The 14,436-nt window shown below is 35.9% G+C and overlaps 1 protein-coding gene and 1 long non-coding RNA gene across 2 annotated transcripts in view; one reads left to right on the top strand and one right to left on the bottom strand.

Annotated features, from left to right (window-relative positions):
- The window catches only part of NPAS3 (neuronal PAS domain protein 3), a 1,122,614-nt gene that overhangs the window by 323,635 nt on the left and 784,543 nt on the right, over positions 1 to 14,436 (bottom strand). The window contains 1 exon segment of the mRNA XM_074235345.1: positions 5,383 to 5,472. Coding sequence (XP_074091446.1) covers positions 5,383 to 5,472 — 90 coding nt within the window.
- The window catches only part of LOC141522175 (uncharacterized), a 122,709-nt gene that overhangs the window by 33,375 nt on the left and 74,898 nt on the right, over positions 1 to 14,436 (top strand). The window contains exon 2 of the long non-coding RNA XR_012478146.1: positions 703 to 797. This is a non-coding gene — a long non-coding RNA (uncharacterized LOC141522175). The remainder of the gene's footprint in view (positions 1 to 702; positions 798 to 14,436) is intronic.

The raw sequence follows: 14,436 nt of genomic DNA on the forward strand, positions 1-14,436 counted from the left end.
AATTTCAAACAACCATTTATTCCCTTTGCCCTTGACCTCTATCTACTCTTATTAGATCTGTGGCTGTACTATCCCTTTCCACAAGCTTCCTTGAAACAAAATAATTTGTAAGCTTGCCTGTTTCTATTTTGTGACTAGTCTTATAGAAAGGAAATAGTCTGTATAGAATCAGGGGCTGCTACAAAGAAGAAATAGAGGAGGATTTTCATAATATGCTTAGTGGATATTGGTGCCAATAGAGGAGATGGAGATTAGAACTTACATCCAGAAACCTAAGAGGAAGTATAGTTGGCTTATTGATTTATGGTATAATCTAAACTAAAACTAAAATAATCATGATAACCTTCCAATTTATTCTAAATATGAATTTTATGACAATCACAAAACCATTACCTGCCATATTATTATAAGGATCATACACAGCACTATTGGGGCAAAATAGTTTAGAAAATGTTAATATGTTTGCATGGTCTCTTTGAGTGTTTCCTTTTTGACTTCCTTTCTCCCCTGTCCTTAATAGGATTAAGAATTGGAATAAGAGATCAACAACAGTGTAAGGGGAAAGAGTCCTCCCTCTACCACTTATATTTGTATTGGGCAGGTCATTTCATTTTTCTGAACCTCTTGTTTTCTCATGTGCAAAATGAAGGCATTGCCTGGATGATCTCTCCAGTCTGACCTTTATTTTTCTATATTGTATAGCTAGGTGGTGAAGAAGATAGAGGATGGGCCCGAAATCAAGAAAACTAATCCTCATGAGTTCAAATCTGGTCTTGGACACTAATGTTTGAACCTGGGTAAGTCAATCGACTTCATTTGCCTCTGTTTCCTCATCTGTAAAATGAACTGGAAAAGGAAATGGCAAATCACTTTGGTATCCTTGCCAAGAAAACCCTAAATGGAATCAGGAAGAGTTGGACATGACTGAAAACAACTTAATAACAACAAAATATTGTGTGGGGGTGGGAGGAGTATACACTCCTGAATCTAAATCTGAGTCTATGACTTTAAGGACTCTTCCATCTCTTTATAACCATGATCTAATGCAATTCCCCCTACCCCTCTCCTTATGTTACAGATGAGGAAATGGAATCTCAGGGGTATTAAGGAACCTATCCTAAACTTTTTAGCCTCTTTTTAGTGTCTCTGTGGGTCACTTTTAAAAATGCAAGTTGCTTTAAAAATAAAAAAATTAAAACCGCAATGAAATCATTAACCTTTCCTATATCTGAAGTTCTACCTCCTTATCTTTAAGAAAGAATATCTTTAAGAATCTACTGGAAAGCCAAATCAAGTCTTTCAGGAAAAACTATAGTGTTGGTGAGATTGCTAGCAATAAACGATGGTGATTCATGTGCCCATTCTTATTTCTCATATAAAAGTCAACACCAATGGAGGCAAATCACCTTGCAGAGAGGCAGCTATGGAATAGGGGGAAGGGAAGATACTGCTTTTGGTAGTGGAGCACTGAGTAGGGATACTGCTTCTCTTACCACCTGTGGAAGTTTAAGTAAGATGCTTTTTAAAATAATATACAGCCTCTTGTGCATTCTCTGTGGTTTGGCTCCCTGGGTTCCCTTTATTCTTTTGGGGAAATTTCATAAATAAGTTATTGTTCACATTTGTGGTAAAGCTGAATCCACTGGCTTTCCTTTTCTTTCTCTCTTAGTTTATTCTGTTTTCCCTAGTTTCTAATTAAGGTGGGAACCTTGATACTGCCCTATAATAGCTGTGAATGCCACATCAGAGTGAAACACCTTCGACAAAGTTAATTTGATCCCTAAGAACACTAACTACAGTTGATAGCTGGGGATCTTCCCTTTAGATCATACTTTATGCTGACTGACTGTCCACAATTACAGAAATTATACTTATTCTTAATCAGCAACCTACTTGTCATGTTTGTTTAAATACAAAGCTATGAATATATATATATATATATATTTATATATATATATATATGAAATTTACAGTGTCAAAAGGGTAGCAAAGTGGGTTCAGACATCATCAGAGTCAACTTCACTGACATCATCACAGCGGTACCAGCTCTGGGAACACTTTTAAGGAAAATGACTGTCATGCACATTTCTTAGACATCAGCAGCTGTTGCTCTGAACCAACAGAGTGTAAAAGAGAAAAACTTATTTGGCAACCTTTGCTGTAATGTAACAAAGCATGACTCAATGGATCTTTTCCCTGTCCTTTCCTAGACATATGAATTTTAAAACCTTATATAACCTTTAAACACTTCAAAAAAAAAACTCCAAGAAATTAAGAAAAGATAAAACTGGTGGTTTAAAATGATAGTCGCAATAACATATAACAACTTGCCAATCTGTTCTATTATGCTACAGAATCTGTGTAGGATCTGTCTTCAACATCTGAATTTGCTATTTAAACAAACAGCATCATTTACAAAGGAAAGAATCGGTAGAAGGAGATATCTTTCTTGTTCATATCTGACAATCCTCATTGGTTTCACATTAGTGTTAGGAATTCAACAAAATATTAACTCTTCCTCCCTAATAATTTTCAAAAAATATTGCTGAGAATGGAATTAATGAGAGATAGCTTAGATATTTGGGATAATTCCTCAAAAAAGAACAAAAGCTATATGAAGTCTTACTAGAATCTACTCGAGCACCATTTCCTTTAATTTGATTTCACTGATGAACCTCTAAGAGCCCTGAAGTGGTCAATGAAAAAGACAGAAGGGCTAGTCCTCAATTACTTAGTTAGGATTCCAAATTTTCTCTAAGCTTTTATTTTATTATAGTCAAATGACTAACATTTATATAGTGCTTTAAGATTAACAAGGTACTTTACATACATTACTTTATCAATCTATCCCCAAATCTTTGTTTAGGATTTCCCTTCCCCCAGCCCTGAGCATTAATGTCTGAGACTTAAAATATTCATCTTATATTCATATGACCTCAATCTTCTCTTTGATTTCTGTGCTCCAGATACCCTGATGATCTTATATGTAAAGAAGCCCCAGAAGGTAGTGTAGACCTCTCTGCTGCTTTACATTTCTCTGTTCTATTCAATCAATGCTGCCTTATAAAGACTTATGTTCCATTTCTTGCCTTTACCTGTTCATTTGACAGTTTCTACCACAGATTTAGAATGTGGCTCAAACTGATGAAGACAACAATGTACATGCAATTCGTATTTTACTGGAAAGTCATCTACTTTAAGGAGAATATCCAGAAACAAGACTAGGATTGTCTATGTAGAAGATGCCAAATAATGTAATGTCCGCATAACTATTTTATTTAGCAGAAGTTTCAACAATCTGACACAGATTTAGGGTAAATACAGACCCGATGACTATAGTTGAAAAGCAGTAGAATAAAATGCTTTAAGGAGAAACTAGCACAGGGTTAAAGCCAAATTTTTCTTGAACAGATGATATTTCAGATGGCCACACTATTCCAGATGCATCAATTTCCTTGAAAATCCAATCCATATATGTGCATATGCTGTGCTGGCAGGAGGACTGACTGAAATGGCCAAAACCCAAGAGCTAATATTCTTTTGGCCAGAATAATGCAATTATTATTTTCCTAGCTATCAGTCTAAGCATACAGAGCCATCTGTTATGCAAAGCAAACATACACATCTCAATTACAGAAAATGCAGTTGCCTTGACAGAATTTGGATTACACCACTAACCAGGGCTGTAAAATTTGTTTTAAGCGACTGTATAATGGATGCTTTTCAGGAGTTCCATAATTAGCATTTACCTGCTTAAGCTAATTATTCATCCTTCTTCTTTACTGGCTTATTAAACTTTGTTGGATACTATGCATAAAACAGATTAATACAAGCGTAATATAATCATAAACACCCCAGTTCTGGAGCTTGACGGTGTTAGCAAGATGGTGGCGCACCAGTTTCAAAATCGGAGAGCCTTGATATTGAGTCCCAAACAGATTAGGGCAAGGATTAAAGCCTATTACAAAACTAGGGGCTTTAATGAGATACAAGAATACTAATATTGAATTAACAATAGCTCAGTTTCTATTTCTATCATTTGGCTTGCTAAATCCTGAAGAAAATATCATCACTTCTACATAATAATGGCAAGAGTTAAAAAGACTCTCATCTTGATTCTTAACAGATAGAGAATTTCCCTCTTCCCACCTCACCTCCCACCCAAATATCAAATTTCCTTCTTCATTATTTTGGTATGTCTTTCTTGATTTATCTATTACACAGCAAATTCCCTGGCAACTAAGAGGTTCCAATTGTGCTGGTAACCTCCTTAAAATGATGCCAGCTTTCAGGAGCAATGAGTCCAGGGTGGGCCACTGTTTGGGAAGAGAGAGAGACAAATCTTATCTCCATCTCTATCTCCACAGGGCAAAGGGTCTAGAAGTAGATGATCCAACTTGGCAGATCATTATACAAACCTGCATGTATGTGTGTGTGTATGTGAGAATGCATAGATACACACCCTCTCCCACTTTGGTTGTGACTTCACAATGCCAAGTATCAAAACGAAAAGGGCCAATCACCCTAACACTTCCAAATACCCAGATGTTTGGCATTGTATGGATAAAACTGGATAAAACATCCAGATAATTAGCTTAATTTTTCACTTTTTGTCAGGACATTTTGGCATTCTGTTGATGTAGCCTCTATTCCTCACTTAAATCATACCAAATTTCAGCTTTTTCATGATAAGCAGATGAAGAAGCAGCAGTATACAGGGGTTTTGCCTCCCCTCTCCCCACCCCACCCCCCACTGCTGCTCTGCCTCCACTATTTCCTTTTCTCGTAACCTCTGATGAACACGTGTTAGTAATTAATTGGCAAAAACAAAATAACTATCTTATTTTATCAAATTGTCTTTCAGCATTAAGGAACATTTGCAAAGGCAGCAAAATATGTCCTTGCTGAAACCCTCCCCACAACACATTTTAATGGTCTCTTTCAGCATTTCTTGACTCCAAATGACTCTCTGTCATTGTGTCAGCTCCCAGGATAATGCAGGGTACTCCATAAACATCCAGTAATAGGACACAAGGGAAGCACTATTAGTATGTCCCTCTCCTACTGGGCACGGAGGTTTCAAAGTTCAAAACAACTGAGGGAAGAAACTCCATTTGTTCTCAATAAATTAATAATGATTCTTTGGGGTGGGGGGTGGGGGGCACACAGGGAAAGTTTTCAAGCCGAAATTTATTTCAGAACAGTCAATCCTGACACTGGTGCTTCTCAATGAGCACGCAGGAAGAGTTGGGAGATGCCATTAAATAATGCATTTGATAATTCATGCAAAACAGAATATTCCTTGAAGAATGAAAAAAAAAAAAACTAAGAGTGAAGCCATTCACACAATCACCTTTCAGAATCTCTTTTTGTTTTACTTACTTGGGAGAGGCCTAGGTAGATGGAGACAGTTTCTGAAATGTACAAAAATTTTCCTTCTTGATTTAGTGCAAATACAAATCCATCCAGGGACTGCAGAAGAAGAAGAAAGAAAAAGACAGGTATAAATTGACTGATAAGGAGAGAAGATACCACTGATATTTAGCAAAGGGTCATATTGGTTACAGACTAGAACAAAAACATGACATGCTGATATCAGAGCTTTTCTTTCTTTGCTCAATAAATGTTTCTGCCTGGTATCCCCTCACACATCTTTTTGGCATTGCATGGAATGAGAAGGAATAAAGGGCATAAATTTTCTGTAAAAAATTTCTTTATTGGGGGGTGGTTGGGTGGGAAGGGCTCCTCACATCTCTGGAATGCTGATTATGAGATATTTCACAATGTATTAAAAATGAGAAACTCCAGATGCAATGAAATACTTCCTTTGCACTTTGTGATTTCATTGTTATTCAGATGAAAATAGCCAAATTCTGTTAACCAACTTTAAGAGGAATGGAAATTATCATAATGGGAGGCTTGAGTAATAGAGAAAAAGAAAATAATCAAATAAAAAGATGGCTATATGTAGAGAAAGTCAGATGTCCACTTGAGCCAATTTGCAGCTCAATAATTTGTTAAATAATGGAAGGTTATAGACATTTTCTCCATATTTCTATGATGTAATAACTAACAAACCAAGCCAACAGATTAGGGGTCACTAGGCTGATCAGTGACTCCATAGCAATCTTAGCAGTTTTATTCTTTACACGCAAAACTAGTCTACACATTAAAGTTGAGAACCAGTTTTCATAATGACTCCTTAAATGAGGATGGGAATGGGATGGGAATGGGAGTGGGGGGAGGACAAGATGCCACACATTAATCCGTAAGTCCTGAAACCTCTCTGCAGTTTCCAAATGAAGGGCCGCATTTTCAATTTGATGAATGGTATAAATCACTGTGGACTCAGATGGGAATATACCACTAAAACTGAGAATAAACTTGCTTTAAATTCTTGCACTGCAAGTAGGGGGTATTTTATGCTCTGAATCACTTCTGCACCCCTCTTTTGTTATTTCTCTAACAAGGTACCACAGATGTGAACATGCACTACTTTCATGGGAAAAATAATTATGAATTTATAAAGATTGATAATATTAATAAAGGTTGTGAATCTGAAAATATTTGGAATACTACATAGGTCAGGAGACACATGGAAACTCACATCTAATGAGATCAAAAGACTTTTTTTTTGTAGTAAGGGGAAGATGACAGAAGTATATGCAAAATCAACAAGAAATATACTCTTCCCTAAATCCCTGTCATAATTTTAGCCTCTTTAAAATACTGAATGGCATTTTCTGAGCAGTTTTATTGTTTTGCTTCCTCTGCTTCCTGATTAATTTCAGCCCTTGCTGCTGGTCCTTACTTCTGGTTTACTAGTTGGGAGAAAAGTCTGCATTTGGGGGTGGGGAGTGCAAAAGAGTTGTCACAAGAAGAAAAATTAATTACTTGGCAAAGAGGGTCCACTAAAAACAGACTCCCTAATTTATATTTGTTATAAAATTCAGATCTACCTAGTTTCCTTATCACATTTATATTGTTTAAATGGCTTATAACTTCTTAAAAAAAATCATTCTTTTCAAATGATCAACCTGTGTGAGTCACTGGAAATAGTATTGATTGGAATCAGAAGATGTGGATTCAAAACCTTGCTTTGATGATTACTGTGTGTATGACCTTGAGTAGGTTGCTTGATTTCCCTAGGCTTCAGTTTTCTCATCTGTGAAATGAGGGTGTTGGACCAGATGACTTTTGAAGTACCTTTCAACTCTGGATCTATATACTACTACTATGGTTCTGACCAGCAGATCTAATATCAAAATGGGAGATAAATCCATCTAATGAGACAATCCTTTTGTACTCTCTTACTCCTAAGGGCTAAGTAAAAAAGGCTTGGCTTTCTTGTATTAAAAAAAAAAGATAGACTGTAAGAAATCTTGGGTACCAGAGTCAGGAAAAATGATATCAAAAAGCAAAACATCTGAATCTATTAAAAGGAAGTCTTTTAAAAACTGGCCAGCTTTGTTTTTAGCAGCAAACAAACATACAACAATCATAAAGCAGCAGACTTAGTCACAGGTTCTAATTTGCTAGGGAGATTTCAGTGAAGCTGGGTTCACATTGAACAAAAACATATCATCCAAGTAACAAAAAGCTACCAATTTGGTGAAAACATGGGTATCAGATTGTTCAGATATTACATACTGCATTGGATTTTTCTCATTATTTTAAATTTCATTTGTTAAATGAATTTTTTTCCCTTTTGTTGTTGCTGGTCAGTTGTTTTTTAGTTATATCCAAGTCTCCTTGACATCATTTGGGTTTTCTTGGCAGAAACTAAATGATTTTCCATTTTCTTCTCCAACTCATTTTATCGATGAGGAAACTGAGGCAAGCAGAGTTAAGTGACTTGCCCAGAGTCATATAGGTGGCATTTTATACAAGAAATATCTTGAATTGAATTTCTATATCTCAAGTGTGAGTACCTTCAAAATAATAAAAATGTTGATAATAATCAAAATTATTTGCATAAGAAGATTTTCATAAAGTGGGAGTGGGGAAATTTTTTTCTGCCAAGATCATCAACTTAAAAATTAGCCTGCTATATTTGATCAAACATTTAATTAATTCACCCCTAAAAATCTCCTAGATTTATTGAATTTTGAGTCCCAGCTGTGGCTGCCTTGGCAGCACCAGATCAAATAATTCCCTAGGTCATTCCTTACTCCCAGCATAAAGCTTTAAATTGCAAAGTACTTTACAAATATCTCTCATGTTTATCCTTATAACAACCCTCAGAGCTAGAGGTACTATTATTATTATCTCCATTTTCCAGAAGAGGAAACAAAGGTAAGTAGAAATTAAGTTACTTGCCCAGGATCACACAACTAGTGAGTTTTAGAGGCAAGATCCAAAACCAGCTCTTCCTGAATCCAAACCCAGTGTTCCAAACACTTAGCTACTTAGCTTATTTACTCTAGAAAAAAAGAGTTGAAAGGCTCACAACGGTAGAAGGAAGAAGCAACCTTAACAGTTTAGTCTAATCTTTTCATTTTATAGATGAGCAAGAATCCAAAGAGGTTGATTTGTCCCAAATTATACATGTAGAAAGTAACAGAGGTAGCATTTGAACTCGGACTCTTTGACTTCTGATGCTGAGCCATGCTAGTCAAGCTTCCATGATTTTTCTCTATGTTGGATATAAGCATGGTTATAATTACCATCAGTGCTACTCCCACCTCTATGCTAGCTTTTTGAGGGGAAGGGTATCTATAATATGTTAGGTAGATCCTTGAAGAAGTTCCAGAATGTCTTCAAAGCTGATTGGAATTTAGATGTCTCTGATCTCAAGAGGGTAGGTGGGGGAGAAAATATTTTCATCAGTTGGACTCAGGAACCAAATGTGATTAATCTGAACGTTCTATGGCATTAATTTTTTTTTTTTTTGATTTGAGAAAGCCATTATGTACTGTGCTGTTTCAATCACTGCAGGCTACTTTTTAATTTTTTTTAAACTGCCCACTGTTTTCAACAGGCGCCAATTAAGATTCTGGGGTCAAAGGGTTAATTACATCTTCTTACCCACTATGTAGAATTTTCTGATTATTAACCAAGGTTGGATTAAGATGAAAAAGAACCAACACAAATGTTAATGCTTGTCCCTCCTCCAGAAGATTTATTATAATACCATGCTGAAATCTATATGCTTTCCTCAAAGCAGTCAGTGAACAAAAAACTTAGCAGAAATGGTAAAATGGACGTTTTAAAAGCATACAGTATCTGATTTCCCAAAACAGTTTTCTTATTACTAAAAAAACAGTTCCAAGCTATTCAGAGAGGGTTCCTAGATGCCCTTTGTCACATCCCAGCAAGAGTATATGATGTCCACCTTGGAAATGAGGTTGAAATGGGGACATCATTGAACATAAGACCTCTGGATAATAATACCAGTAATTAGAATTTTTATTCTCTGTCACAAGAATAATATACAAAAGTTAAGACAACATATCTTAACTTCTCTTCTCTCTCTCTCCCATCCACCCCCCCCCACTGGGCCACCCAACATCTGAACATCTGAGTTCCTCTAACTGTGTCCATCAGACTATGGATTATTTCCTCAAAGTGTATGAGACTTATTGGGCCATCATGATTAAAGGTATACTGATATTCAAAGCATTGCTTAATGCATTGTGCTAGATGGTTTATATTTGTTAGAGTTATGACCCAGCTATTTTTGTATATTCCTTACAGCCAAATTTCACATGGTGAAATTTTTCTTTAGTGCCCTTAAAGGGGGAAGGATACCCATCTATCGAAATCCCTCAATTCCTTCTAGTGTATTCCAATGCAGGGGGAAAAAATCCTGTTACTGTGACCTAACTCCAGTTAGAGTGAAGAATTACCAGTAAGCTAGGTTATTTTAATGACAGATTATTTTAAACTAAGCCTTCACCATCTGTTCCACCCCCTAATTATGAATGCAAAAAGAACATATTTCACAATTACATCAGTAAAAAGTAAGATATACGTGATTTAAATGCATGCATGTGTTCTTTGTCCAATGCACCATGCATCTGTGATGTTCTTCTTATAATTTAGCCTCATAGTTGTCAGGGATTGGGGGGGAGTGGAGGGGAGGGAATGCCCATCCATGATAAAGTATATTCACTGATATACTCAACTTTTTCCCTGGCAAACACATCTTCTTAATTAGAGTTTTTCACTGTTACGACATAATGATATTATGACAAGAGCTGAGCATTAATTTGAGGATGGTGTCTATCATCCAGCAGATATGAAGCATCAGATAACTGTTAGAACAGTTTTTGCTATCATTAAGACAAGGTAGTGTGGCACAATGGATGGAGTATGGCCCTGGGCATATTATTTAACCTCTCAGTATTTCTAAGAAACTTTTTAAGGCTAGAACCCTTGGAGTAGATATCCATATGATTTAGTAGAAGAAATGTACATACTGGGTGTTCCCCCATGCTGATGAAATCAAAGTCCAGAACACAAATTAAGAGGCATGATCCAAAAGAGACAGCTAGGTGGCAGCACAGTGTGCAGAGTGTCACACCTAGAGTTAGGAAGGCTCATCTTTCTGAGTTCAAACCTGACCTCTACCATTTACCAGTTGTATGAACCTGGGCAAGTCACTTTACCCTGTTTGTCTCTGTTTCCTCATCTGTAAAATGGGCTGGAAAAGGAAATGGCAAATTGCTCCAGTATCTTTGCTAAGAAAACCCCAAAATGGGGTTACTGGGTAAGACTGAGTATAACTTGAACAAACAATATGATATAAAATCTTTCTAGTCAACAGCAAAAGATTATTGTTAGAAATATATAAGAATTCTACCAGATTGCTCCCTTGAATTTTATAAAAAAAAAAAAAGGTGAAGAGCTTGGGAATAAGGGAAGAAAATAAGCATTTGTTAAGAAATTACTATGTGTCTCAGGCTATAGAAGAGCTCAAAAAAGACTTTGAAAAGCAAAGGGAGCTTAACCCCATTTGCCTTGCAAAAAAAAAAAGAAAAAAGAAAAGAAAAGCAAAGGGAGGTAGAGATGAAATTGGGAAGAGAAAAATTGGGCAGGAAAATCATGAAAACCAAGTCAGCAGTTTGGTGGAGTTACCAAAAAATACTGAAGAAATAATTATGTGAAAAGAGCTTTAAAATCATTATTTAATTTGATCCTTAAAACAACCTTGAGAGGTAAATGCTACGATGATTCCCATTTTACACCTGAGAGGAGACCTGGTAAGATACAGGTTAAATGAGGTTGGATTCAAACTCAGATCTTCCTGACTGCAGGCCCAGGTTTCTATCCACTGTGTCATCGAGCTGACTTGAACCTAAGTTTGACAAACACAAAAGCATTACTAATCTGTGTACCAAAGATGGTGGGGTGATGTTCATTTCATGACATTTCAACAACTGAGAAAAGAGGTAAAGTTAGAAAGGAAGTTCTATGGGTTTTTTTATGAGGATGAACTACAGCAGTCCTTTCAGAGACCCCATTGAGTTACCATGCTTATTCCACTGTAGCTTTTAGGAGGTGACAGTAGGCTACTGATACAAGTTTATATTTATATAGAGAGTTTATATTCATGTAGAGTTTATATTTATATAGAGATGTTGGCCTTCACAAGGAAAGAGGGAGTGGAACCCAAATACCTCAGCTTGGGGTTCCCAAATTATGTTTTTATGATCTGGATTTTAATAGTCATATAATATGCAAAAAAAGAAAGCTACATTTATGGAAATAATCCAAAATGAATATATTTTTCTCAAAGCAGAAAAGAGCAAACATTAAAGATGTTTGAGCTTATATTTACCACTTTGGGATCTCTGAAAGCACTCTGTTTGCCAGGTCATTTTCCTTGGTATGATGAACTAAATATAAAAAGCAATAGTAGTTTTCATATTTTAATGCACAAAAGTTATATAAAAATGATGACCAAGTTTGAGGTTCTATGAAGCAAACCCTGCCTAATCACATAAGCAAATGGTCCTAACTTGGACTCACAGATCCTACTTTCCCAATAATAAAGAATGACTGCTATTCATAGCAACTCTTTTTTGTAGTAGCAAAGAATGGGAAATTGAGGGGATGCCCATCAACTGGGGAATGACTGAACAAACTGTAGTATATGTTTGTGATGGAACACTATTGTTCTATAAGAAATCATGAGAAAGCTTTGAAAGATTTTCATGAATTGATACAGAGTGAAATGAGCAGAACCAGAAGAACATTACACACCCTTGCAACAACATGGGATGATGATCAATCCTGACGGACTTGTTCATTTCAGCATTACAATAATCAAAGACAATTTTAAAAGATTTGTGATGGAATATACCAACTGTATCCAGAGAAGGAACTGTGGAGTTTAAATGAAGACTAAGAACTATTATTTTCAATTTTTAGAAATTGTCTTATGTATTATGTCAATTTTTTTGTTTTCTTTCTTCCATTTGGATCCAATTCTTCTCTCACAACATGATCAATATGGATCTACATTTAGCATGGTTACAAATATAGAGTCTATATCACATTGCTTTCTGTTAGGAGGAGGAGGGAGGGAGGAGAGGGAGAGAGAAAGATGTAAAACTCAAAGCCTTACAAAATAAAAGATTGGTAAAAACTATTGTTGCACATAGTTGGAAAAACAAATAAATAAAATATAAAAAATAATGACTGCTCTTATGAGGAGTCTAAATTATAGAAGTATAACAATCTCAAACCATTTTTCACTGTTAAAAATTAAAAAAAAATAATGGAATACCAATTAACCTATGACATAAATAGGAGGTCAGAAATAGACAGAAATGCATTTTATTCTTGAATAAAGTACTTGAATGGTAGAGATAATGGCGATATGGTGAAACGTGAAACTAGGAAAAACCAAACCAAAGTCTGCTTTCTAAACAACAAACTAGGTGTGCTTTCTATTCATTAAAATTCCATGTTGCAGGAGCTATGTACCAAAAGTGTTGACCTTTCTTCCCCAGAATGTTAGTTCAACAGAATCTTGAGTGATGTGTATTTTCTGATTTTAGCATCAGACCAAATGGACAACAGATTCCACTATAAAGACTTTATGTCATGTGGCTTAATCATACATTTCTTTGCTCAATCCAGATTGTTGTGAAGTTTCTCCCTTTGGGGCAAACTTGCTCAAGGGTATACAAACTAACACTGCTTCAGACAGAGAATATTCTCATTTTATTTGGCAAGAGAAAGAACAAAAACTTAATACTGTTAACAGAATCACAGGTTAATATGTGGACATGTGTCAATAGCCAATTGGGCATTTACCCTATGTCTGAATATCTAAGATTCCATTTGATATTTTCTTAGCAGAGATACAGTGGTTTGCCATTTCCTTCTCTAGCTTATTAACAGATGAGCAAACTCAGGCAAACAGTTTTAAGTGACTTGCCCAAGGTCACACAGCTAGTAAGTAAATGGTTGAGACGGAATTTGAAGTCAGGTCTTTCTGACTCAATTCATGATACTTTATCTACTATGTCACCTAGCTACCCCAAATATCCCATGGGGAGATCAAATTCAACAGATCCAAAACAGAACTTCCTATTTCTAGCTCCTTTACATCCCCAAACCCTTTCCTCATTCTATATTTCACACTGTTATTGAGATCACCATCATTCTTCTCATTGCTAAGTTCTACAGCATTGGAGTCATTCTCTACGTGTCTGTCACTGCCCTCTCCCTGCATCTCTTACATCCAATTAAATGCCAAGCCATATGGATTTTTCTACAATATCTCTTGCATCTTTCTTCTTTTCTTCACAAACATGGCCACCACCCAAGTTCAGGTGTTCAACTATTTACGTTCAGCAAGTTTTGGAACTAAGCTTATTCTTCTGCCTCCAGTCTCTCATTTCTCCTATCTGTCCACCACATAGATGAAAAATATTTCCTAAAGCAAAAGTCCTGACCATATCACTTCTCTGCTCAAAACATAAACTCTTTTATCATTTCAAGTCCTTCAATGAGGCACCAATATACCTTTGCACATATATTATACATTTTTTTCTTTTATACAATTGCCATTCCAGGTAAACTGGCTTACTTGCTCCCTGCATAAAATATTCCATCTTCCATCTCTAACAACACCTTTGTAAAAGTTGTTCCCTGACCCAACTCCCTCAGTCCCCCCACCCCCAAATATATTCCCTCATTCCTTCTGTCTTGTAAAGTATTTAGCTTCCTTCAGTGATTAGCATAAGGGCTACTACCTATTGTGAGTGTATTTCCCTGTGATCCCCCTACTCAAGGAAATCAATATTTACTTTTTATGTATTTTACATATACTTATCCAGGGATATATCCAAGTCCATATTTTTTCCTCCAAGTAAAACTGTAAGCTCTTTGAAGGCAAGGACTTTTAATTTTTGTCTTGTATCTTCAATATCTAGCATAGTATCTAGAATACAGTAAAAATGTTTATTCAATTGATTTGCT

Source organism: Macrotis lagotis, chromosome 4, assembly GCF_037893015.1.
Source record: "Macrotis lagotis isolate mMagLag1 chromosome 4, bilby.v1.9.chrom.fasta, whole genome shotgun sequence".
In the NCBI taxonomy this organism is placed as follows: domain Eukaryota; kingdom Metazoa; phylum Chordata; class Mammalia; order Peramelemorphia; family Peramelidae; genus Macrotis; species Macrotis lagotis.